Raw genomic sequence first — 27,641 nt, forward strand, 5'->3', positions numbered from 1 at the left:
AATTATTTAACAATATTTAACAAGAAGAACAAAATAATAATAATAATAATAATAATAATGATGCTGATAAAAACTGAACTTCTAAAAAAAAGATAAAAATAAAATCTAATAACACTACAGCAGACCAATATTAATATAAATTTCCAAAATTGTATGACATTATCTGAAAGAAAACTTTATTAAAACATGTTTATTAGATATTTGTTTTCATAACTAAACAAATAAAATAAACCAAAACTTAGTAAAAACTGTATAAAACTGTACTGTACTATACTGTATTTAAATCACAAATAAATGTATATAAATGACAAAAATTCTGAAATGAAAAGAGAAAGCATAAAAATAAATCTAGGGCATTTTGGGTCACTATCGACTATTAACTATTCCTATAATATATGTTGCCGTATGCCGTATTAATTCTTTGTTTAAGAGCAACACCTAGAAAGGTATGTGTTCATTAAAAATGTATCCATTATTCTAATTGTTATTGAAAACATTCCCGTAATCTCCAGAGAATATCGTGTGTATTCACAGCAAAGCAAATTTTCACACTCAAAAAAAGCTTCGTTCTGAAACATTCAAACGATATTGCTTTCAAAATAGGACATAAAGACAATATCCCTAAGGTCGAGACCCACAGATTCTGACATCTGGAAATCATAAAACACTCTGGCTGACATATAGATGTGAGGAAAAATAAAGCTCATATCGCCACTTCCTCTGCCGAGACGAGTCCGGTGGAGTTAAATTCACATCAGAGGGTATTTATGGTGTGTGAGAGCTTGCGATGACAGAAAGCATTTGAGTTTCCTCTCAGCTCGGGATAAAAACTCCAGAGAAGAGGAGAACCTGCGTAGGTTCAGCTCACCCCAGACCGGCTTCCCTGAACTGAACCCTCAGCAGAACAATAAACGTGTTCGTGTAGGTTTGCAAAAGTAAAATTCAAGAACTTTCTCAGCATTTCTTACTCGCTTTATTCTAATTGCACGCTATGAATTCATACAAAATCTGCAATCTTCTCATGAAATCGAGTAGCTGAATAAGATTCAGTTTGTTATTTTTTCATTCAAAAGACTCATTCAGATTATTAGAATGAATCAGACTTTCAATTCATGTGAAAAAGTGAGCCATTCAGGACGAAGCAGTTCGCTAGAATGAATCAGAATATATTATATAGGTATATTATATAAGATTATATATATAAAGAAATATAGAGTTACATTAATTTGAACAAATGATAAAAATATTTACAGATACATTTAGCACAATTACAAAAAACTAGTGCACTTAATAATCCATATAACACCTATTAACTAAATATTCTGCAAAAAAACTTATTTTTATTAAATGTGTTAATTTACAAAAAAAAAAAAAAAAAATATATATATATATATATATATATATATATATATATATATATATATATATATATATATATATATATATATATCTTGTGAATGCTATATAACAAGCTGATTCACTAAAATGAATCATACTTTCAAATACTACATATGGGAGAAAGAACCATACCTCAGAATGAACTGATTCACTAGAATGAATCAGACCTTCCAGTTCTGCAGTTGCTTTTACTTAAGTAATGTAATAAGCGTTTTATATAGTATATAAGCGTTTTCAGGAAAGTATTTCTAAACCCGAAAGCTTATCAGTCATTTTCCAAAAATCTTAATAAGAGGCAGCAAAAAGGTCTCGGACACCCACGCAGAGTCTAGCACGAGAGAGTCTAGCAGTGATATGAATCCCTCAATTTGTCCCTGAGCTATTGGTTTCAATCAAGTCCGAGATTGTGCTATCAGCACCCCCGCAGACACTTGTGACTTCAGAAATATCAGTTCCTGGAGCCATGACAGCTCCCACACGAGACCAGAGGCTTATGAAAGACCAAGACAGACAAGGGATTAATCAGACTTGAATGAAGCAAACGATAAAACAAATAGAGTACAAACTCTTCTTTCGGCCCCCCCCAGGCTCCGACGCGAGGGACGAGGAAAACACGGAGCGTGACAACATGATTCGATGAATGACCGCCATCAATCACACACTTCAGAGGACGGAGGAACAGCGGGGAAAACAGTCTGAACGCAAGACTGAAAACAGCAGGACAGCTCAGAGAAAGAAACGAACACACACACACACAGACGTCGGCCCTCACAGCTGGACCCGAAACCGCTTTTATTCTAATAAATTCCTTAATTTGCGTAAATCCATTCCTAGAAGTTTGAGCTTCAATGCATAAGAATCTGAACAGACTTCTGAAAACATAAAAGCTGCTTCATAAAACACATCTATGCACTGGAATACATTGAATTTCAAAACTGAAGTTTTAAATGAAATAATTTTTACTACTATTTTAGTCTTTTTTACTGCATATTTCCAAGACGATGGAGCATCGACTTAAGTCCACATATATTTAAAATCTGAACCGTCGCAATACATACCTATATTAACGTAATAAAAAAATGTGCCAGGGTTCAAATATTGAACTTATGAGACCGGGTTAAATTCTTTGCATAGTAGAAAAGCAGTGTGTTTTAAGTTGGATGGTTGCTAATGCTACTAATGTTTTTTTTCGAACACAATGCCATTTTACGCCACCTGACAGATTTATGTGGCGGCGAAAAGAGACATAAAGATGATAGACTGTGGCGTTCAATTACTTTATCAAAACAAATTCAACGTATAGAGCGAAAAGGGGCGATTTTTTTTTTATAAGCACCTCCTCCTACAAATCAAGCAACAGTGAGATACCACCGCTGAAGATGGGTTGCAATAAATAAAGTTGCAGGAGAAAACCAAGAGAGATAAAACACGAAAATCCATCTTCATGAGAAACATCAGACTTGCTTTGTTAGAAACAAAAGCAGAGCGAGTGAGTTTCAGGCACCTAAGGCTATTTAATTTAATTAGGCAGATGTCTTTTCCATTACATTACTGGAGGACTGGAATGTTTTAAAAAGGACTTCTGTTAAAAAAAATGGTTTCACCAAACAGTGCTAGTAAATATCACATTTACAGGATCAAGTAATCCACAGACTTGAACACGGAATTTTAAAGAAAAAACTGAAATGGTATCTAATAATCTTATTTACTGAAAAAATAATTTGCACAGTTTAGTTCACCTAAAAATGGTTTTGCTATTATTTACACACATATTGTCCTAATGCTTTTAAACTGCAAAAAACAGATGGTGCACTAAATTCCAAGTATTCTGAAGTCTATAATAGCTTTGCTTAAAAAAAAAAGGTACAATTTTAACTTAAAGTTAATTTAAATATATTGGACTTTAGCTCTTCTCGACATGTCCGTTGAGAGGGAGTAAAATAATCTTTAAAAGATACTGTTCTTATAATGATTTTGCTTTTTTTTCAAGCTTGGCAGCTGCACAGTTCCTGTTTATTTCCATTGCATGGACATGTATAATTGTGTAATTCGTTAAAAAATAAATGATGGCGAAAATCTAATTTGGGGTTGCACATCACCTTTAATGAAAAGTAAGTATAATTCACGGGATGGTGAATATACTTGGACATAATCTACTTACTTCCTCAGTTTATTCTAAAAGGCAAGGCTGTAGCTCATTTCAGCTATATCAGCTCTATTTATATTAGACAGAAGCGCAGATAAATATGAACCGTGCTGACATGAAGAGCCCATAAATAAAGGCAGAAGAACCAGGGGAACCCATCAAATTAGACAGGACAAACAGATCGGTCAATGTCTGCCAAGAACATAACATTAAAGAAACGCTGATCTGATTGGACAACAATGGCGTTCTTTCGCTAACAATGGTAAACGGTAAACAACTGCATTACTGGAAAACTTGTAACGCTAGCAGCAGCAGTGCATGAGATACGCATTCTGCGCTGAATGTAATTTATAACCGTTCGATTGAGCAAATTGCCCAGAGCCAGAGGGGTTCAGGAGCAGAGTGAAAGAAATCGAAGCGCAAAGTGCACAGTGATTCATTTTGTACGCCGCTTCTGTAAGATTAAATAAAACACTAGCTTTTAGCTCCACGCTAAAACTAGGCAGCCTATATCACTCGCACGCACAAGGCACATAGCAGTGCTGTATCTACTGTGTAGGTCAAACATCTCCTACCACTGTACTATGATAGCAAAAGGTCTTTTATTTTGCGCTCCAGAACGTTATTTCTCAGCAGAGGCGCGATTTTTAGTCCTGCTTTCAGACCTCATACAGCGAAGGCAGTCGGGTTTGACAGCCTAATGTGGGGAGTCATCGGTTTTTCTCTTAAAAAAACCCCACAGTTACGAAATGCCTCTAATTACTCGGCAGATATGGCAAGGTCGTGTCTTCAGTGAGGTCACTGTCTCTGGGGAGCTTCTGACATCACTGTCACTGGAACGATAATTAACTCCATCTCATCTTACTAGCGACAGATAAACGCAGCACTGCTGAATAATCACGTGTAATTTCTCTTGCTAAAATTAGATTATAGTGCACACTTTAAAAAAAATGGCCGTTGATTAAAAAAAACGCTACAGTAAAAACCTGTTAAGTGGTTAACGGTAAATTCCCGTAAAAGGGAAAAACCATAAAATGACATTTTAGTTTGAATTAGATTTTTCTTCTTTGTTTTTCTTATCAGAATTCCAGCAATCCCAGCTGCCGATTTTTCATTGTATATTTTCTGGGATATTTACAATGCATTCTATATAGGAAATAATAAAATAAAATAAATAATAATAATAATAATCCGCTTTCTCTACAGAATGAAACGGATGCAGGACAGAATGGAAAACATACAACATAACAAACCCGTACAAACATATTAAAACAAAACAACACAAACCTAAACAAAACAGACCACAAAACGTAAAATAAGACAGAGCAACAAACTTTAGAAAAACAATAGAATGACGTAAACCTAAAGAAAACGCAACGAATAAACAAAACAGAACTTATCAAAGATATACTAAAAAAGATGGAACAACACAGACTTGAACACAAACAAACCCAAACAATTAAAAACAAAACAACAGAACAATACAAACCTCAAAAAAACTAAACACAAATTCTAAAAGAAAGACAGAACGAGAGAAATTTAAAGCAAATGCCGTAAACAAACGCTGCTAAAACGAAACAATACAACACAAACTTAAACAAAAATGTAAACAAACTTTAAAAAAAAGAAACTTAAAGCAAAAAAAGCCTAAACAAATAATGCTAAAACGAAACAACAGAACACAAACTTAAACAAGCATGCTAAAACAAACGAAAAAGAAAGGAATAGCGTCAAAAGATGCAATAACAAAAAAAAAATTAACATAAAATTAACTTAAACAAACATTGCAAAACAAAACATGAAAACTTACACAAAAATACACTAAAACATTAGTCTTTTCAGTTGCTAGTCCTGCTGTATAGTCATTAGTTAAGCCATGCTACTAGCTCAAGCTATTTTCAATTTTTAGGCTTGTATTTTTATTGAGAAAACTTTGTAACTTAACTGTATTTGAGAACAAACTTACAGCATCAGATTTTAAGTTGATAGCTAACTCACAGATATTATAATGATGGATGCGTCTCATTTTCTGGAGTTAGGGTCGTTTTTTTCTGACCTTTTGGGTGGAGAATGAAAAACGAGGTGCAGTTCACTCGGTGACTGAACACTCAATGTACTGAAGGCTGCAGCGTAAAGCTATTTTTTACCATAAAACAACTAAAGTGCAAATGAGGATGAAGACGGCAGTGTTTCGTTGACTGGATTCTGGACTGCCTTGTGCAGTTGCCATGGTTTCCTGTCCTACTGCGTTAATTAACACACAGTCTTATACAGCGCCTATTGCATGTCGTCCATCAATCTAAAATCAATCTGACAAATCACTTAATGCAAATAGCATAAGCACACACGCTCGGGTACCGGAAAAAGTTATTCCAAAGAATTACTCACGAATAAAAAAACTGCTGTTTATTGGAACGGATTTGGTCGAATATTAAATCACTGGATCTACTGCGGTGAATGGGTGCCGTCGGAATGAGATGAAAAGCTCTACGTTTATAAGAAAGAAAATCATCAGTAAGCTGTTTTTCGTTTCACAAGGTGTTAATTAATTATTGATTATTATGCTGATTTATGGACATTAAAACAACACATTCCTTCCAAAGCAAGCGGGATTTAATAACCGACTATCAACTAATCATCAATAAACAGCGGCTATTTTGTCATCATCCTTCAGTCAAACATTAACAAGAGTTTACCGACAGGGTTCACCAATCCAACGCGCCAAGTAACAGAAACGCAACTGAGGAAAATAACGGCACCGTAAAAATTGCTATTCATTCGTCGGGGGCCCTGGGAATCCTGTCAAAAATCTAATCATATTTGGAGATTTTATTGCCTTGGCTCTCAGAGAAATAATAAACTTTAAAACGCGTCAGACGAAAGTCTCTGTCAATTACATTGTAATCATTTCTGAGAAGACCTGCTGTAAAGTATTCATACGACGCGACGCATTCTGCTAGGATGAATAAAGCAATAACAGTGGATGACAAAGAGCAACACAAAACCCACGATTCAGATTCTTTGGGAATATATGAATGCATGGCGAGTCATAAAGATCATAGCCGCATTGATTCCTTCAGGCCATCAGAGCTCGTTTCCCCGCAGCTCACTTAATTCTCATCATGCATATGCATAATTATTGATCTGACTAAAGAACTAGATGGAGCTGAACGGAAACGAGTGTATGACAGGCACAATAATTAATATTTAAAAGCCTGCAATGATGTATCATCCGAGGCTTTATTGTTGTGAACGGCTAAACGTCCACTTGGGGGCATCGGCGTCATCTTTTTCGGAGACGACAGTTTTCAAATCAGGAAATGAAAAGGTCTAAAAAAATATTTTGGGACAGGCTAAATGATAAGTTTTATGACACGCAGAGAGTTGTGAGAAACCGTAAGTGGGAGTTCAGGAAGTTTTGCGAGGAGAAAAAGCCTGGGTTGTTTCAAACGGCAGCAGGTTTTAAAATAAACTGAAAACTTTTCATTATTCGCCGACTCCCACTGTTCAAAAGATCTGCAGGAGCTTATTAGACATGAGAGATAGAAAAACGCCGTCGCTCGGTGGGATTTTCACTGCTAAACTTTTTTCTCTACAGCTCTGGCTTATTAACCTTTCGTGACCTTGTGTGTAGTGCTTTGGTGCGCCTTTAATTTAGCAACACGAGAAACACAGATTCTGCCTGCAGCAAAACAGTTGCCGGGGGCAGTGGTCGATAACTATAACTATTATTATGGAAAACTATTAAAAAGAAGAATGCTGAGAATACATCGAGTTGCAAAAACGTTATTAAAATATTAACAACTTTATTCAAATATTCATAACTAAACAAATTAGTTGGCAGCTAATTGGATCCAACATGTTCTACTTGAACGTTAAATAAAATAAATTAATTATTAAAATAAATGGAATTAAATAAAAATAATGTGATTAAAACTGTTTACAATGCATTTTAAAATAAGACAGAAACATTTAAATATCGAATACTGAGTAATGCTGAAAATATTTTGCACTGGTTAATAGCAATCATTTAAAATAATAATAAATAAAATAATAAAATAATAATAATAAAATAATAAAATAGTAATAATTACAGATATCAAGAATGAATAAATGTATATGAATAAAATCAATGAATAAATGAATGAATAAAATAATTCGCCTTCCATATAAATGTCCAAAATGTCCTTGGTTATTCATTAAAATAAATAAATAAATAAGCTAAATAAATAAATGAATGCATTTGGAGTTCTGAACATAACCCTAAATGGGTTTTACGAGCACATACTAATTTCATTTTCAATATCAATCACTATCAATTTGCCAAAATGGCAAATAAAAATGTTACAAACTGCCGTGAAGGTGTGTTGCATTTAACACTGCTTTAACGCTGCATTTTTAAAACGAAATACATTCCATCCAATCAGCATTAAAACCAACGTATAATTAAAATCTGCTTCAGTGTTGATTTAACGCCCTTTTGCGTGTGTACATACACCCTCCAAATATCCCGACAGAGAGAAGAGTGTTTGCCTAAAGGGGATGATTCCACATCCTCTGCACATGTTTCAGCATGAGGCCCACATACAAAAGCAAACATCTACGTCACGGTGCTCTCGCCCCATCTGGAGAGGCAGATAATGATGCCATCCATATGAATAGGATGCTCTCCGGCAGAACAACTACTCAAACAGCCTCGCAGCAAACAAACAAGCCTTTCAGAACACGCTGGAGGGGATCTCATTTATACCTTCCTCTATCGGCTCCAATAACAACTTCAGGCTTTTGTGTTAGACGGGAGAGCTTAATTTTATGCATCGACTGTGGTATTATCCTCAGGTTTCTCAGAAGCTTTTACCTTTTACCTTTTGGAGTAAGTAATGACAGAATGTTCATTTCATCAACTTTTCACTACCTGCACAGGTGTTTAACCATCAGATTATAACATTGCGTTACATCCGCTATATTTACAAAGAAGAAGCATCATATGATGCGCTTCCCAGAAACCTCGGCTGCGCTGTATGTCTCTAAAAAACCCCCAAAAAACACAGTCACGATCCACACCATCTCTCCACAAAATTTAACCCACGTTGAGTCAATATGACCAATAAAAATTCTACAAAACCCGCATGACCCTGTGTCATCTGCTGATAACCACATACAGAATACGGTATCTTTTGCTGATGAAATCAATGGGAGAAATTCAAGTTCAAGAAGAGAAAAATATGATATTTATGTTTTCAGACATAATGAAATATTGAGAAGTTAGGAGCTTTACTAGCATAAATAAAAGCAACATTCCTAGGAAATGTTCACGTATAATGAACACATATACTGTGGATTAAATAAAATAAAATAAAATAAAATAAAATTAAATTAAATTAAATTAAATTAAATTAAATTAAATTAAATATTTTTGAAAAAATAATAAATAACAATGAATAAAATAAATAATGTATATTAATAATTTACAAAAAAATAATTGGAATGAATTTAATAAAATAAAATAAATAAATCAGAACAATTTATGAATAAATAATAAATGAAAACAAATTTAAGTGAAAGTAATATTTAAAGCAGATAGACAGGATCTCCAACTAAGACAGAATCAAAATGTCATTTAAGGTCGTTTGGTTCCTACATGTTTAATTTTAGGAGCCAGTGGTTCCCAAGTCATTGTAAGTCTGGAGCCCAGTAGCATGCAGCTCTATTCAGAGGAGACAGGAGTAAAGGTCAGCTTGCTTCACGGCTCGAATGAGCTCCTTCACGCCATCTTTCGCGGGCCGCACACACCTGGACCCGAGCCAGTCTGCACATTCGGGACAATAGATGTCTTTGTTCCGTCTTCTTCCATATCGCAGTTCTTGCTCTTTCTCTTCTTGCAGGACAGATTTAGCTTTCTGGAATTTGTTTGTCTGATGTTCAATCTGATTCTCTTTGGGGTCCTTCATTGCAGTTCTACTTTCCATCTGCTTGGAACGGACAATAATGTGACCAAAGAAGACCACGAGCCCTCCAGAAACATTCTCTGAGACAGCTGTGAAATATCCAGAAGGTCATCTTTTTCTCATCAAACAAAGGCATTGAAAATATCAAAAATGAAATATCTTCTTTCTCGTTTCTGCGCAGCACTTGATTTATTTATTTGAATGGATTGTCCGATATTTCCAAAGCAAATCTGTTTTGAACATTTTGACGGACCAGAGACTCACTTCGAAAGTTAAAAGCCTCATATGTTTTGAATACATAACGCTAATAACATTTTTATGGCTTTCTTCCAGAGTGCCGTTTAGAATGAAATTTGCCCGTCTGTGTGTTTAACGCAAACCTGTTTGTCTCCTGCGCATGGAAATAGCTCTGCGGTTTTGATTCATAACAAGGTGCAAATTGTTACGTCAACACATTTGAGGCAGGCTTTTTCATTTGACTTTCTAATATTGGAAGCATTTTTCCGTGCAAAATGTGTCACGCAGGATGTCACCCCCTTGCATGCTGAAAAGCACAATAGGATCTGGAGTTTCCATCTCTAGTAGTTCACTCAAAAATACAAATTCTGACAATATTTATTCACTTTCGTATCACGCCACACCTGTCTGATTTTGTTTTCCTTCAGTGGAATTTTTCACACTTTTAAAAGAACGTTAAGTTGCGAAATGCAACAGTATGTAGAAATGCATCAGCTCTTAACCCCTAAAAAATATTTATGTTCCGTAAAAGTTGTCATTTCACCCACCACTGACATAAAGTGGTGCCATAATTTCATTTTTGGATCCAGTCTGTATGTTATAAGCTCACTGCTGAAAATATGTGAAAACAGAATCAGATTCTTGGCTATAGAACATGCTAGATGTGGCTCTGATTGTTTCTCCGGACGCCATCTGTGAAATATGATTTTCACACTTGGTTCTTACAGTTTTATAGTGGCAGAACAGAACTACTGCTTTGGCCATGCTGGATAAGAGGGCATTCTTTTTTTTTTTTTTAATCAATAATCCAATATTAAGAAGTCAATAAGAAGTTACTATGGTTAAAAAAAAATAAATAAAATAAAGTAAAATGAAATATAAGCCATACAAATAAAATACAAAATAATGAAATAAAAAGAAAAATATAATAATAATTAAATAAAAATAAATATAATAAAATATTAAATAATCATTTTATTAAATTAAAATAAATAAGTATACGACTTAAAATCAAATCCTACAGTGCGTTAACAGCAGCCGGTGGAGGTTAATTGAGTTGCATGTCATCTGCTGTTGCCGTGGTGATGTTACAATTGGAGGTCAAAGGCAGTGACCCTGAGCCGTAACTACGTGCTCTTCCTGCCCCGCTAAAGGAAAGTGAACACCTCGCTGCATGTGACAGATGCACAAAGGCACACATCCTCCAAAAAATAATGTGAGTGGGTGCGCTCTTAGCCGTAGAAATTTTATTTTTCCTTTTTCTTTGGCAATATATATATATATTTTTTTTAAATGGTCCAATGCAAAGGTTCAAGGATTTTTCAAACTGAATGTTAAATCTGCAGCAAAAACCTTGCATTATTAAAAAGCCTCTGATTAAACGGATTTTGAATGGAAAAGTAGAACTTTTTAAAGCTGATTGTAATGGATTGTGATAGAATTCCCAGCACACTGCACATTTTATATGCTAAAGAGAATGACAAGCATTTAAGCATAAAATAAGTCTTTTTAAAAAAAACAAACAGCGCAAAACTGGGAAAGTTTTTGTGGCAACACTTTGCAGTAAGGTTCGTTAGTTAACAGCATTAGTAAACATGATCTAAAAATGAACAAGAATTCCACAGCATTTATTAATCTCTGTTTTAATTTCATGTTCATTTCAGCATTTAAAATTGCGTTTGTTAACATTAGTTAATGTACCGCGAACTAACATGAATAAACAGTTTTATAAATGTTTACAACATTGTTTTTTTCATGTTAATACATTAAATATTTTAATATATTTTTTAAAGATGCAGATAAGTTGGTTAAGTTTTTTTTTTTTTTTTTTTTTAATAATGTAAATATCTTGGTAAACATTTATAAATACTTAACTTAACCAATAACATATATACAGTATGTGTGTATTATGTTGGTACGCATTTTAAATAACTTCCGTGTCTTTTGAATTTAAATATTTATTTTAACTGGCTAATAAATGCATAAACGAATTGCATACTTCCTAGTTTTGTGTATCTCTTCCCAAACATTCTCTATCATCACAACAATGACAGAAATGTCAGCTATGTCCTGATTCCTAGGTATGCTGGGTGACTTTTCACCTTGTCTGTGATTATATATGTTCAGCCTGAGGTGATGAGTATCATTTTTCTTTAAGCATGCAAGATATGCAAGGAGGGTAGATAATGAGATAACGATAACACAGCAGACGTACGTGTATAACACTCTATTTATCTCACCTGCCCACGCCGAAGACTTAAGTTACACCTAAGAGGCATGACGGCTTATAAGAACGAACATGATGTGGGTTGAAAAAATACAGCGTATCATATATAATAAGCCGTTGAGACCGCATTGTACATTTTATTAACTTTCATCTGATATTAATGTGTCAAGATGTAATTGATCATGATCCAAATTTAAATGTAAAACTAGAAACTAGAGAATTAAAATACATATATCCATGTTTTTGTAAATATTAAGGTTTGAAGTTGAAGTGTTTAATATATATATATATATATATATATATATATATATATATATATATATATATATATATATATATGTCTAATTATTCTTTATCTTAAATGAATAAATAAATAAATAAATAATCTGGATTTTCTCTATTTTCTATGGGTTTTTATCTTAAAGTTTAATGTTCAATGCAACCTGGAGGACTTCAATAACCAATCATGATGCAGCATGTGATGGATGCAGAATTTGAATTCCATCATTGTCAGTTTTTTAAAGCGAAAGAGAAACATAGGGTTTTGTACGAAAAACTGGTCGAAGCTGGCTAAAGCAGTTTTTTTTCTACCTGTCCAGCTTAAAAGTGGTCCAAAACCCCCTTAAACCAAACCACAAAACCAGGTTAGGCCGGCTTATGCATAGTTTTTTTTTCCAGGAGGAATAGCACAACTAAGTACACGAAAAAACCGCAAGCACTTATCAAGCCGAAGTGTTCGGTTAAATAGCTAGTAATAACGTTGTACCTGGATTTGAACCGATCTTGGCGATTGAAACTGCTTCCGACACACGCATGCATTAGTCTAACTGGGCCTGTTTGTGATTCTCGCTACATTAGGACCGTCCTGGCAGGGAGTCGAAGCTAAATGGGAAATAAATTGGCATGCAAATTACCAGCGATCAAGTCAAAGAATGACGTCTAAACAGTTGGCGGTAAACGAGAGGACACGACTCGTTCTCCGCCGCGAAGACGTTACAGACAGCAGAGAGAGCGTGAATAAACAGCGCAGCAGAGCGGCCGCGACCTTCAGACTAAAGCCCCCGGGTTCCTCTCAGTCACCCTCGGACCCCCTGACGAGAGCCGTCCAATTAAAACGCCGATTAACTGCTGTTATAATTCTACACGGGTTCACGTCAGCAGAGACCCCCGGAGAATCAGGCAACTTGTGGAAAAGCAGAGGAACGTCAAAAAATGATGTCTTTAGAAATAGCATTCATTAATCGTAATAATACAGTATATTATATAGTTTCAATTGAAATGTGAATGCCAAATACGAATGTTCAGCATTTTATAAAGTGTTGTATGATATTTGAAAATTCATTAACTTCACTGATCCAGCGTCCTGTGGTTGTAGCAGTTTTCTGACCCTGGCTTTGGCATTCGTCTTCAGAACGAGATCTTCAGACGGCTCTTGTGAAATCTCACATCCACAACCTCTGTTTAAAACCGTACACTGTTGCTGGAAGTCACCTGGTCCTGCCAGTGCATGCGAGCGAGCCGTTTTGCTGTAATTAAGTCGATCTCAAGGTGAAAAAAATAGTTCGCCGCAGGAGATGCAACAATCGCTTCATTACATTCTCATTTAAGTAGGTCAGAAAGAAAGAAAGACGGAAAGAAACAGAACGAATGAAATAAGTAACAACTGAAAGCAGAATAAAAGAATAAGTAAGTAAATAGAGAAATAGAGAGAAAGGGAAAAAGAGCGGGTAAGAATTAAAGAATGGAGGAACGGACGATTGAATAAACAAGTGTGAAATAAAGCAAGAAATAAAATAAGGGAGCAGAAAAAACGGTATGAGGAAAGGCTGAAGGAACTACTGTAAGAACAGAGGAACAATCAAATGAGGCAATGAAGGACTGAACGAACAAACGAAAATGAAAGGACAAAGGAAACAAACAGACGAAAAAGAAACACGAAAGATAAAATAGCACAAACTAACAACGGAAAGACAGAAAAGAAGAAACGAAACAGCAATCAACATGTGGTCTTTTTCTGGGTCTGGGCTGATGATTCTGCAGGTGTTCTCTGAAAGCACACTTCCCCATCTGCCCTGAACTCTCACTGACTCCGCTCGTGTCTCTCTCTCTCTCTCTCTCTGAAGACCTTCAACACGAAACAGACCGCTAGATACACTTCAGCTTCAAATACCCCCGCAGAAAGAGAAGAAGAAATGCTCTTCGACCCACTTCGTCTTGCGAGGTTTTAATGCCCGCCGCGCAAACTGTTAGCTTCTCTTTTCCTCACTTTCCCATTATTATCCAGATCCATTGGACGTCGGCGAGTTATAAATAAATTAGAAGTTAATAAATAAAGGTTCTGTGAGTAAACAGTGTGTCCAGACGAGGAGATGATGAAAGATTATGAGGCAGGAGCCATTTTCTGCCTGTTTGGAGTTATGAAACAATGATGTCAGTTTAGTGTTTATTTTAATTTCCTTTTTTTTTTTTTTTGAAAAATCTGCTTGAAATTTGCCGTGCTGTGGCGTGATCGCCCCGCGCCGCGCTGATATTTCATTCTGGTGTTCACTGGGCCAGCAAAGTAATTATTCACATTATTATGACAGTAGATTTGTCTAGATAGAGAAATATATTGTGAGCTGTTGGACTGCAGCAACAGATGGAGCAAATTTGAACCCCGCATATTAAAACCTTTGAGAAAAAAGGTTTTAATTAAAATCCAATTTTGCCTTCATGAGTTACTCTATTTTCTCTCGCGGTCTGAAATCCAAAGCAACAGACCTGTGAAATTGGAAAGCAATCCAAATAGGCCTTCTAGACTTTCGAAATTAAGATTTAGACCTGACAGACAGATAACGTCATTTTTGTTACGTATCGGGAAAACATTTATCTAAGAAAGTGAACTGAATGTGAATCTCAAGATCATGTGAAAACCAGGACATAGTACTCAATGGTAAAAAAATAAACACTTTTTCTGTCAGTTATATCTATAGACCAGCAGATGGTGATAAGTGACTTCTTCAGTCAACTTCAACCCATTGTTCAAAAACAATCATTTCTGAGTTACTGAATCATTCTCTCAATTGATTTGTTCAGAAACACTAACTGATGTAAAACCAAATCAAGTACATATATATATATATATATATATATATATATATATATATATATACACACACACACACACACACACACACACACACACACATATATATATATATATATATATATATATATATATATATATATATATATATATATATATATATATATATATATATATATATATATATATATATATATATATATATATATATATATATATATATATATATATATATATATATATATATCTCAATCATTTAGCCAATTGATTCAATACACAAATTCATTAAAACATGAAATGGGTGACCTTACTTGAATCATTGGCTCAAATGATTCATTCAAAGATGCTGAATCATTCTGAATCACCATGTTGTTTGGAGACACTCAGCGGTTTATCATGCTGTTCCTTTGAAATATTTCTGTAAAGTATTGCAGTTTTGAGTGTATAATATAAGTTTCAATACTACCTTCTTGTTTATTGACTATTTGTACTGTATAAAAAACATTCTTGCAAAAGTGACACCTATTAAGTCATTTACTAGCATTCTTGCTCTCATGATATTGCTTAAAAGTTTATCGGAATTTTTTAATTTTTAATTTGGATTACTTTTTTTTGGCATCAACTGCTTAGAGAAATAGTTATAGATTACAACAAATATTAAACTCATGAAGAAAGCTGTCCTGTAATAGTCCCACTGTAAGGACAAAATGCGTAGGTAACCCTAATTCTTACAGTGCAATATAATGTTGTTATGCCCAAATCCAATTATTGAATTATATAAAAATAGTATGGATAGCTATTGCTCAGTATATGCCTCAGCTCTGAATCGTACACACACAAAAAAGAAACAAATTTAATAGACGACAAGAGAATTGAATTGAAATTCAGTCCATGTTATCTCTGCACAAAACACTCCCATCTGTATTTATGAAAGACGAGAGGAAATTAAATGCACTTTTAACAACCCTCTTTTATGAACTGAGCTGTACGACATTACCTCCGAAAAGCCTTTTTCAAGGACAAGTGATTTCATGGCCTATGCAGCACAAAAAAAAAAGGTGCTTAAAATATTGCAGAATACTGCTGAGACGTACAGTGGAATAAATGGAGTAAAGATGATAAAAGGCTAATGTATGGAAAAGTGCACGTAAGCATGGAATCACTCCTAAGCGCCTTCATCGAAGACTGACGCGCTGAACAATGACTCTGGTTTTTCACAGTCAGCTGGCAGGACAGTTGGAGCCATGCTGAGTTTCCAAAGAGCTGAAAACGCGCTATAAATCTCTGTTTCTGCTGTTTTCTGGCACAGTGCGCACGCTCTCGCGGCCGTCTGCTGGGGAAACACAGGACCGGATAGGTTTCTGCGCATAGGCCAAAGCATAATAATACCTGAAGCTATCTCTTAGCATTCCCATTTATCTCAACTGCAGCTCTTCGACCAGCACGTAGGAACCCATTTGTGATGATTTTGGTGACAGATACAATGTGGCATTTACCGGCGTGACTAATAAGAAGGCTGTGATGACAGGGTCAGTAGGCAATGATCTGTGTCATATTAATCTGCTCCGCAAAAAGGCCCTATTCATGCAAATGCCACAGTGTCACCGCAGATAAAGGCTCTGCAATGATTCTCAAAAGTAAAATTACAAAGACTTAAAACTAACTTTTTGACTTCTTTCAAGGTCACGTGCTAGGAAACAAAGACACACTGTCTCGTGTGCGTCACCAATCACGGATGATAACAGATGGCCCATTCCACGCGAAGTTGGTAATGTGAACATCACGGTGAAATGTGTCTACTAACAATATAAAAGCATGTTAGATCTACAGATCCAACACCGTCTGCTTCTGATAACATCTCCTGTCACTCCTCTCAGAAACACTGTAACAGATGATTCGTCAGAGTTTCCAAAATACACCTACTTAAAGGAATAGTTCTTCGAAAAATGAAAATCACCCCATATTATGCTCAACCTGAAGCCATCCTAGTTGTATATAACCTTCTTCTTTCAGACGAACACAGTCAAGAGTTTATGGTAATACAGGTGGATAGCCATTATTTTGAAGTTCATTTGGATATATATCCACAAGTACTGAGATGTAAAACTAATTTATAGTAATTTACGTTATAATTACACACATATATACAGACGTGGACAAAATTGTTGGTACCCTTTGGTCAATGAAAGAAAAACTCACAATGGTCACAGAAATAACTTTAATCTGACAAAAGTAATAATAAATAAAATTCTATAAATGTTAACCAATGAAAGTCAGACATTGTTTTTCAACCATGCTTCAACAGAATTATTAAAAAAATAAACTCATGAAACAGACCTGGACAAAAATGATGGTACCCTAACTTAATATTTTGTTGCGCAACCTTTTGAGGCAATCACTGCAATCAAACGCTTCCTGTAACTGTCAATGAGACTTCTGCACCTCTCAGCAGGTATTTTGGCCCACTCCTCATGAGCAAACTGCTCCAGTTGTGTCCGTTTGAAGGGTGCCTTTTCCAGACTGCATGTTTCAGCTCCTTCCAAAGATGCTCAATAGGATTGAGGTCAGGGCTCATAGAAGGTCACTTTACAATAGTCCAATTTTTTCCTCTTAGCCATTCTTGGGTGTTTTTAGCGGTGTGTTTTGGGTCATTGTCCTGTTGCAAGACCCATGACCTGCGACTGAGACCAAGCTTTCTGACACTGGCTAGTACATTTCTCTCTAGAATTCCTTGATAGTCTTGAGATTTCATTGTACCCTGCACAGATTCAAGACACCCTGTGCCAGACGCAGCAAAGCAGCCCCAGAACATAACAGAGCCTCCTCCATGTTTCACAGTAGGGACAGTGTTCTTTTCTTGATATGCTTCATTTTTTCGTCTGTGAACATACAGCTGATGTGCCTTGGCAAAAACTTCGATTTTTGTCTCATCTGTCCACAGGACATTCTCCCAGAAGCTTTGTGGCTTGTCAACATGTAGTTTGGCATATTCCAGTCTTGCTTTTTATGATTCGTTTTCAACAATGGTGTCCTCCTTGGTCGTCTCCCATGTAGTCCACTTTGGCTCAAACAACGACGGATGGTGCGATCTGACACTGATGTTCCTTGAGCATGAAGTTCACCTTGAATCTCTTTAGAAGTCTTTCTAGGCTCTTTTGTTACCATTCGGATTATCCGTCTCTTAGATTTGTCATCAATTTTCCTCCTGCGCCACGTCCAGGGAGTTGGCTACAGTCCCATGGATCTTAAACTTCTGAATAATATGTGCAACTGTAGTCACAGGAACATCTAGTTGCTTGGAGATGGTCTTATAGCCTTTACCTTTAACATGCTTGTCTATAATTTTCTTTCTGATCTCTTGAGACAACTCTTTCCTTTGCTTCCTCTGGTCCATGTCGAGTGTGGTACACACCATATCACCAAACAACACAGTGATTACCTGGAGCCATATATATAGGCCCAATGGCTGATTACAAGGTTGTAGACACCTGTGATGCTAATTAGTGGACACACCTTGAATTAACATGTCCCTTTGGTCACATTATTTTCAGTGTTTTCTAGGGGTACCATCATTTTTGTCCATGCCTGTTTAGTGAGTTTATTTTTTTAAATAATTCTGTTGAAGCATGGTTGAAAAACAATGTCTGACTTTCATTGGTTAACATTTATAGAATTTTTATTTATTATTACTTTTGTCAGATAACAGTTATTTCTGTGACCATTGTGACTTTTTCTTTCATTGACCAAAGGGTACCAACAATTTTGTCACGTCTGTATATATATATATATATATATATATATATATATATATATATATATATATATATATATATATATATATAGATATAGAGAGAGAGAGAGAGAGAGAGAGAGAGAGAGAGAGATAGATAGATAGATAAATAGATAGATAGAATTGTGTGTACTGTGTATATATATTATGTATATATAAATACATACACATGCATGTAATATTAAATTGTTTACGTTCAGGATAAAATGTTTGTATATATGTATATGTATGTATGTATATATAAATTTGATTTGGCAAACTGATTACAATTAGTTTATGATTTATTAAAAAGTAGTTTAAAAGTGAGTTTCATAACTTTGAGGTGGTTAAATCTTATAAGATGGTGTGGTAGGAGTGTGTGGTAATACAGTTCCAGCTGCTAGAAAGCAGGTGTGCCTGTTATTTCTGTTTCAGTTATTCATTTAGTTTGAAGCTCAGGTGTGTATGTTAGCAGAGTGTTCCCCAGAACTGAACAGGAAGTAGCCCTGCACTTCAGTTGCTCCTCGAGCACTCATCTGTCCTCAGCGATTCATCATCCCCCGCACGAGAGGGACATCTGCGTTTTATCTGAACCCTCTCCAAACACAACCAGAGCCCAAAGAGTGTGTGATCTGTAAACTAATTACAGCAGGTGGTAGCTTCGGCGACATTCATCACTAAACTGCATTTGGGAGCAAACAAATTACCCGCAAACTTAAATAAAGAGAGATCCATTTGAAAACACATGGGCTGCTTTACATGACGAGATGCCTAGATGATTTATAAACAAGCATTGTTTACAAATGCAAGAGACCGTTCCACCGAAATGACACAGATTTCCCGTGATATGTTATGTCTGGAGCATAAGGATTCAGCTGTGTTTGTCAGCGAGGTGCCCGGCGTCGATCTGTTCTCATTAGCTCTGATGAATGTCTTTGAAGACCTTTCCTCAGCGAGTGAGGTCACTGCGGTCCCGTCATGAAAGCTACAGAAACTGCATTGCAAAAACAGACGTGGTAAAAAGTTTCTCCTTACCTGGGATGACTTCAAAAAGGAACTTTCCACCTTCCTCCCCATTGCTGGAATGTTCGGTGACTCTGTTGCCAGGTAGGGAAATGGTGCCCTAGAGGAACCAAAAAGCCAAAAGAAACTAGTCAGACATAAACTGCTGAGGAAAGCAAGACGTACGAGGAAAATATATCACAGCAAGAGAAAAGCTTGGGTGCAATGGAGAATAGGATGCTAAAATGTGAAAAATTGATTTAGTATGTTTGATTTCATATATATATATATATATATATATATATATATATATATATATATATATATATGTATGTATGTATGTATGTATTTATTTAATCAAAATAATATATCCCATTTAAAAATATTAATAGCTTTCACACTAAATATGTCTGATTTTTTTAGATGATTAAAATATATATATATATTTTATAAAAATTCTATTATATTTCTAAATGTGTATGTATATTACTTTATAATGCTAATATAACATAAACCTTTAAAATAATTAATTAAATATGATAATAATAATTATATATCATAATAATAAATATTAGCGTTCTCAACGTTAACGCTTTAACACGTGCGATTAATAAAGAAACGCGTTCATATTTTTTAACACAAATTAATCATCTGATATGGTTTTAACCCCAGCGTCATCTCAGCGCAGAAGGTTATCTGTGTGACAAGGGTACAGCGAACCAGTGTCACCAGGGTCACGCTTTTCCAACACGGTTTGGCTATTTTTGAAAATGCTGTCGCAGGAGAAATTACAGAGCCGTTCATGTGTTGCTATTTTTGGGGAGTTATTTTTATAATGTACCGTGGCTGCCCAAAGTGTATACAGACAAATTAAAATTGAAATAGATCCCTTAACTAATGTGTATTATACTCGAAACAACGCTTAACCTTTAAGGCCTTTTACACAGCAGAAATAAACATGTCAACGACCACTACAGATTACAATATTGTGATTTGAATATATCATAACTAATCAATAAACTGAAATCAATTTGTACAGCGATAAAAAAAGGCTATATATAGCATAACACCAGTATAGGTTAATACAAACACTCGATGGTGGTTCAAAGTGAGTTTTTTTTAATTAACACTATTATTTATCAACACTACTTCTGGCCAGTAGTGTACATATTTTGTTAGAAAGCTACAATTAAGTTCAACTGTGCCCCGTGTTTGATTGAAAAGCAAAGAGAAATGTCCATTCAGGAAACCATCTCATCATCTGGGCATTAGCTGGAGTCAGAGGCTCGGGGGTTACGGATGGATCCCTCGGGGGTCTGTGTGACAGAGCGCAGGCGGCATTAGAGTCGACAAAGCTCTTGTTATTATGGAGAAATCGGATCTTAAGCAGCACTGCGACTGCTGTGGGATTATAGATCAGTGTTTGACACGCTGGATGAACTGCTGCTTTAAATAGACCCAACATCAGCGTGGCACACAGACCGTGTTACAACCACCAGCGGACTAGTAAAGCAGCCTGATTTCCCCCACTTCTCTCATCTGCGTGTCTCTTTATCCCACCAGCATCTATATATATTATATATATACTGAACAAAATTATAAAGACTTTTTCTATGTACACAAAAGACCTATTTCTCTCAAATATTGTTCACAATATTGTGTCTAAATCAGTGAGCACTTCTCCTTTGCCGGGATAGTGCATCCTTCCAGGTGTGGCGTATCAAGATGCTGATTGGACGGCATGAGTAGTGCATTATTAATTATTTTCTGGCCAAAATTTGTGCAGTTTTACTGTATTGGGGTCGGTAAATATTGTAAATATGTAAAAAAATACATATTGTATATATACTGCATGTGTGTGTGTCTTTATATATACATAATGAATATACACAACACACACACACACACACACACACACACACACACATATATATATATGCATAGTATACAATTATTGCCAAAATATGTAACAAAAGGTGTTACTTCATAGTCTTATTTAAATTACAGAATCATGATATGCATGATTGACAGCCACACATGGTCAGATAGCACAATGAACAGCATTAATGCGACACATGCTGAGAGATGTTTTCATTTAGATCTTTATAGTAACATTACAGTAGACACTGGCACACTGGGGGTATTTGTGGTATGCAGGGGAACAACTGCAGAGGGCCGAAGCAGTCACCTTCGAGGGAGACTATTTCATATCTGCACTACAGAGGGGCTTAAAAGGCACATATTCACTGAGAGAGAATACAGAGCTCGGTTACATCCTTATCAAATATCAGTGCATATGTTCAGTATCCAGTGTCCCGACATGCCTGGAAACACTGAGAACATCTAGGATGCAGAGATTAGGATAGTTAACATAGCGGCTGATGCATTATTCAAATCTCTGCACTCGAGCTTTGGTTACACGACGTTATCGAAACAAACTCCACTGTTTTGTGATTGATTTTTGAAAGATTTTTGGAACAAATACTCATTCTACTCTAAACAGAATTTGTACTCATTCTATTTAGATTCATGTTTCCACAAAAAATAGCAGAGTAACATGCATATTTCAGAAGGATCACGTAACAAGACTGGCGTAATAATGCTTAAAATTCATATATATATATATATATATATATATATATATATATATATATATATATACAGTTGTTGTATATATATATATATATATATATATATATATATATATATATATACAGTATATATATATATATGTACACACACAGTTGAGGTTAAAAGTTTACAACCCCCCTTTAGATATTTAGGTAAAATAATAATTATTCACATGTTTTTATATAAATTATCTTAATTTGTGGTCTGAAGATAAATGAAGGTCTCACAGATTTGGAACGACATGAGGTTGAGTAAGAAATGATAACATTTTCACCTAACCCTTTAACGCATGCACTGAAAAAAAATACTTTTTCCAAACAAAATATCTAAAAATTCTTAAACCAAGAAGCATTTTTTTAAACAAGTAAACATTATTATCTTGTTTTAAAATAATCTTGCCAATGGTAGGTAAATGAATCTCTATTTCCGGGTATCCAAATACACGCGGTCTTAAAAAGGTATAGTAAAAAATAATTGAACGGTATAAGTCTAAAAAATATACGTTCTGTTCAGTTGAGATTCATGATTGTAAATATAAGTAATATAGTGAGGCCTGCCTTAATAACTTGTCAGCAAGTCATGAAGAAATCATAAACATCCAGCAACGTTTATAAATGTCACAAACCAGTTGTCGTTTTCTAGACTTCACGGAGTCTTTAAACCATTAGGATCACTTTACTATGATATAAGACTGAGTAAACAAGGCCTTATAAAAATACTTGGTCTAGATTGCAGGGTTCCTGAGAGTAAGTGGTGCCTGTCATGCTTATACGAACCTCGTGAAAGGTGAAAAGCAGCCACATATGACAATCATTACACAGTGACCTCTTTCCCCCTGGCTTTTCAAGTCGCTCCGCATGCGGCGCAGTGACTCGCTTCTGTTAAAACGTCGTAAAGCTTTACGAGATCCTGCTGACAGCACGTCCCCGATCGAGCTGAACTTGAACCGTACCTGCCGCCCCCGCGAGGAGCGTTGGTGGGGCTCGTGAAGAGAGCACAAATTTCAGCCCACGGTAAGGCAGGTCAGCGTTTTAATGTGGGCAGCGCTTCCTGTTTTAGAACCGGAGCCTCGAGGGTGGGTTGGTAAAGACGCGGGTCTTTCAATTAAAGGCATTTTTGTTTTTTTCCCCGGAGGCATTCCATGTGGAAAACATGGAAAGGCATATCATCAAAAGGCAGGGAACAAAACCCGACCCATTCCAGAGCAGAGGAACCATGTGTCTTTCCTGATGCACTTCCTTGCTTACTGTAGCACACTAAGAGTAGAAAAATTAGTATGTGCTCTAGTGAACAACAGCAATGAACATGATATATATATATATATAGTGGAGTATGGCCCAAAGCATTCTGGGATTACTCATGCATGCCAGTCTTCATATTAGTACGTTTCACTGTAATATTCCACTGACCAATTTTTTTTTATCATTAACATTAAAATGCATGATAGAAACATTTAAAGCTAATAAACAATATCTAATGAATTATTCATTTTTAATTATACATTGTTTCGTTAAAATAGAGTTCTGGAACTATTTTAATATCAGCAAAAAATAAATAAATGAATAAATACATCTAGCAGTGATATATGAGTGTGCATAGTGATCTTATAACATTAATATAATAACATTCACTTTTATAAGAATTGCGTTGCTTCGGGGCGGCAGTTCATCTCTCAGCAAGGTGTTGCACCTCTCTGACCTCTCTTGAGTCCTGGCTGTTTTATTGCTCCCTTATTAACACCTCCAGTCAGGCCAGGACTGCTCAGAATTTGACACAGCCAACCACAAATGTAAGCACAGATACACCACACCACGTGCATTCTGGGGAGTGGAAGCTGTGGGAAGCGGAAATCGCCCCCCCATCGCCCTAGATTTCTGCGCTACGTTGACCCGGGGCAGAGGTTAGCGTAATATCATCTCAGGAATTTCCCTCCCTGCTTGAGAGAAAAACGGAGAGGCAGAACAAAGCAAAAAAAAAATGATTTGTTATGTCACCGGTGTTTATATTTAATTAAATTTCAGTCCCGATGGTGCCGAAATGAAGTTAGCTTCTCAGAGGCTGCGCGCATAGCTGACGGGTATGTGGGAATCCCCCATAGAGACGAAAAAAATCCAACTCCAGATTGGATCAGAAGAGCTCGCTCCATTTGTTTATCAAACAGCGGAGATTGATGATAAAGGACCGAAGGGAACGGGAGGAAAGCTGCAACCCAGCACTTAGGCCCGAAGTCCAAAACGGTCCCATGGAATTAATTAAAAGAAAGCCATTTGCTGCGGAGCGCTCCCATTTGGTGCACGTTTGAACAGTTAACCTTGACTTTTCCTCAGAGGGCTGCCCTCACGTCTCGTTCATTAGTGGCCCCTGTCTGTCCTGCGGCACTTTTTCACACTTAGAGGCCTCGTTCGCTCTCCCTTCTTTATTTCTGCTTTTTAATATGCGGTCTTTTGCCTGCAGCGGGTGCAACAAATGTACCCGTATCCAGTGAAATCAGCTGTTTGTAATGCAAGCCTGTTTCTCTTTGCTCGCAGAAAAATGTCAGAACGTCCGAGGGACCGCGGAAGTAGAACGAAATAAACAAGCCATTTGGACTGTGGCGATACATTAGGCGCTACGGACTCGCTAATGTTCCCACCGTTTGGAGATTTTACTTTAAAACACAGTACAGAGCAGCAAATAAACAGTCATTATATTACACTGTTATTATTAATTAAAAATCTTTGTATGAATCTTACGATCCATTTCTTGTTAGAGAATCAAAAAAGGAGAGTGTAGTATGATTCCAAACAAATGACTCTCACGAACCGGCTCTTTTTAGTGATTCAAAGCAATACGTATTACAATGTAATATTTAACGTACTGAACAAATGACTCGACAGTTTGCGTAGCGCAACAGTTCTGTTTTAAAATTTCAATTAAATTCTTAAATCGTTGTAGCATTAGTATTTATTAAAGCTAGTTGGGAATTGTTGAACTGTATTTATGCCGTCCCCGTAAAGGCATTAAAATCGATCTGTGCAAACACCATTTGCATATATTTTTATACATGTAAATATATACATGTAATATACTATTTTGAAGAATAGTTAGTCATTATTTGCTCGCCCTTATGTTGTTCCAAACCTGTTTGAATTTCTTCTTATTGGACACAAAGGAAGATTGTAAAGATTTTTTATTTTCATATGGAAGCCAATGGATCATTTTTGAGTGAACTAACTCTTTAATAATTGCTATAAAATCGAATAACATGTAATTCATGCACTTTAATCTCTTATACTGGTGGTTAGTAGGTTCAAACTATGCTCTAGTAGATAGACCTTTCCAGTTTCAGAAAAAGCAAATTATCTGAATATTTCTTCACTCAAAACAATAAACAGGTCAGTTTGCAGAACCATTACGATCTTGACAACTCAGATATATGCTACTTAACCAACTCCTAAAAATAAAAGCTTCCACAGGGTACAGCCGCAGGTAAACATCATTACCCTCACCGCGGTTTGTGCTCGTCTAACAGAAAACAGGTGGGAAATTAACTAGTTTGCCAGGAGTTCAAATCAAAAATTAATTCTGAAATGGACAGCATCCATCTAGCTGGTCACAGCTGAGTTGCATGCCAAATGCGTTTCTCAGTTTTTGTTAAAATTTGTTCTCCGCCGAGGAGACCAAACCTAATTACTGGCAGTAATGTTATAAATGCTCAGAATGGCAGACCTGATGGAATCAGGTTTGGAGGCCGGTGTACCTGTAGATAGGAGGTCTACAAACAAGCGGACTGCAGCAGTTAAGAAATGTGATTAACCTCAACTTTCCATTACCTACATCCTGGCCAGTGTACTATTTTCCCCCGTGAGATGCTCTATATACAGTATCTGGCAACAGAGATATATAGGCCACATAGTCTGTATGTTTGTTTGTGTGTGTGTGTGTGTGTGTGTGTGTGTGTGTGTGTTGGGGGAAGTTTTCAAGCAGTGGAAAAAAGTAATAAAAGAAAAAAAAAAAAAAAAAAAAAAAAAATATATATATATATATATATATATATATATATATAATTATTAATATATTCATTGTATATATATATAATTGTTATTATTTTATTTATTTATTTAATTATGTTTCAGAAGGTGCTGACCAAGGCTGTATATGTAATCCAAAACAAGTGTGTTCTATTTAATATATTTAAAAATGTATTCCTCTGATGCCAAGCTAAACTGTCAACATAATTTTTCTGTAAACACAGACATATATCTATCTATCTATCTATCTATCTATCTATCTATCTATCTATCTATCTATCTCTCTCTCTCTCTCTCTCTCTCTCTCTCTCTCTCTCTCTCTCTCTCTCTCTCTCTCTATATATATATATATATATATATATATATATATATATATATATATATATATATTTTTTTTTTTTTTTTTTTTTTTTTTTTTACCATTTAAAAGTTTAATATAAATAAAATTAAATTGGCAAAAACAAATGTTACAAAAGATTGTCTTTTTCAGGTTTTTTGATGAATTAAAAGACAAAAACATTGTTTATTTTAAATAGAATTTTTGTAACATTGTTAATCTAATCATTAATGCATCCTTGCTGTAAACATGAAAAAAAAAAATTTTATTAATTGACAAAAAAAATGAGTTTACTGACCCCCAAACTATTGATCAGTAATGTGCATATATTTATCTAAATTCAGACTTCACTTAATAAAAGGGCTGATTTTTGAGGTTTTTTTTGTTTTTTTTTAAATGGTTATGTTTACATTTTGCTTTCAAGTGCAAATGCATTTGTCATTTCCAGCAGTCATTTTATAGAGGTCTACATTTAGCCTAGTCCACCAATAAAACCTTACTTGCTACATCCACATTTATACACTTAGCAAACGCTTTGGAATAACTGCAGCAAATAGGCTGGTTTTATTAGTGCGCTAGGCTAAATATACTGTACGCTCTATAAACTGTCTGCTGGAAACTCTATACTTGTGAGTCGCTTTAATGAAGCACAATCATTTTCCTTTTGTTTGCTAAAAGCTCTAATGGTGGAGGTTTTATGCTTTAAAATATTTCGAAGTGCGTGGCTTCTTCAACGTATAAATGTTTCATCCCATCCCATTTTATTACGCACGTATACTGCCTATTAAATTTCGAAAAACACAAGCATCAAAACAAAAGAGACTTTAGATATTTATTGCATCCAAAAAAAA

The 27,641-nt window shown here is 35.5% G+C and overlaps 1 protein-coding gene across 1 annotated transcript in view; it reads right to left on the reverse strand.

Annotated features, from left to right (window-relative positions):
- Positions 1–27,641, reverse strand: part of arhgap24 (Rho GTPase activating protein 24) — a 92,100-nt gene that overhangs the window by 38,696 nt on the left and 25,763 nt on the right. The window contains exon 3 of the mRNA XM_043221719.1: positions 19,846–19,933. Within this exon, the coding sequence (XP_043077654.1) occupies positions 19,846–19,933 (88 nt within the window). The remainder of the gene's footprint in view (positions 1–19,845; positions 19,934–27,641) is intronic.

The sequence above is a fragment of the Puntigrus tetrazona genome, chromosome 21, assembly GCF_018831695.1.
Source record: "Puntigrus tetrazona isolate hp1 chromosome 21, ASM1883169v1, whole genome shotgun sequence".
In the NCBI taxonomy this organism is placed as follows: Eukaryota; Metazoa; Chordata; class Actinopteri; order Cypriniformes; family Cyprinidae; genus Puntigrus; species Puntigrus tetrazona.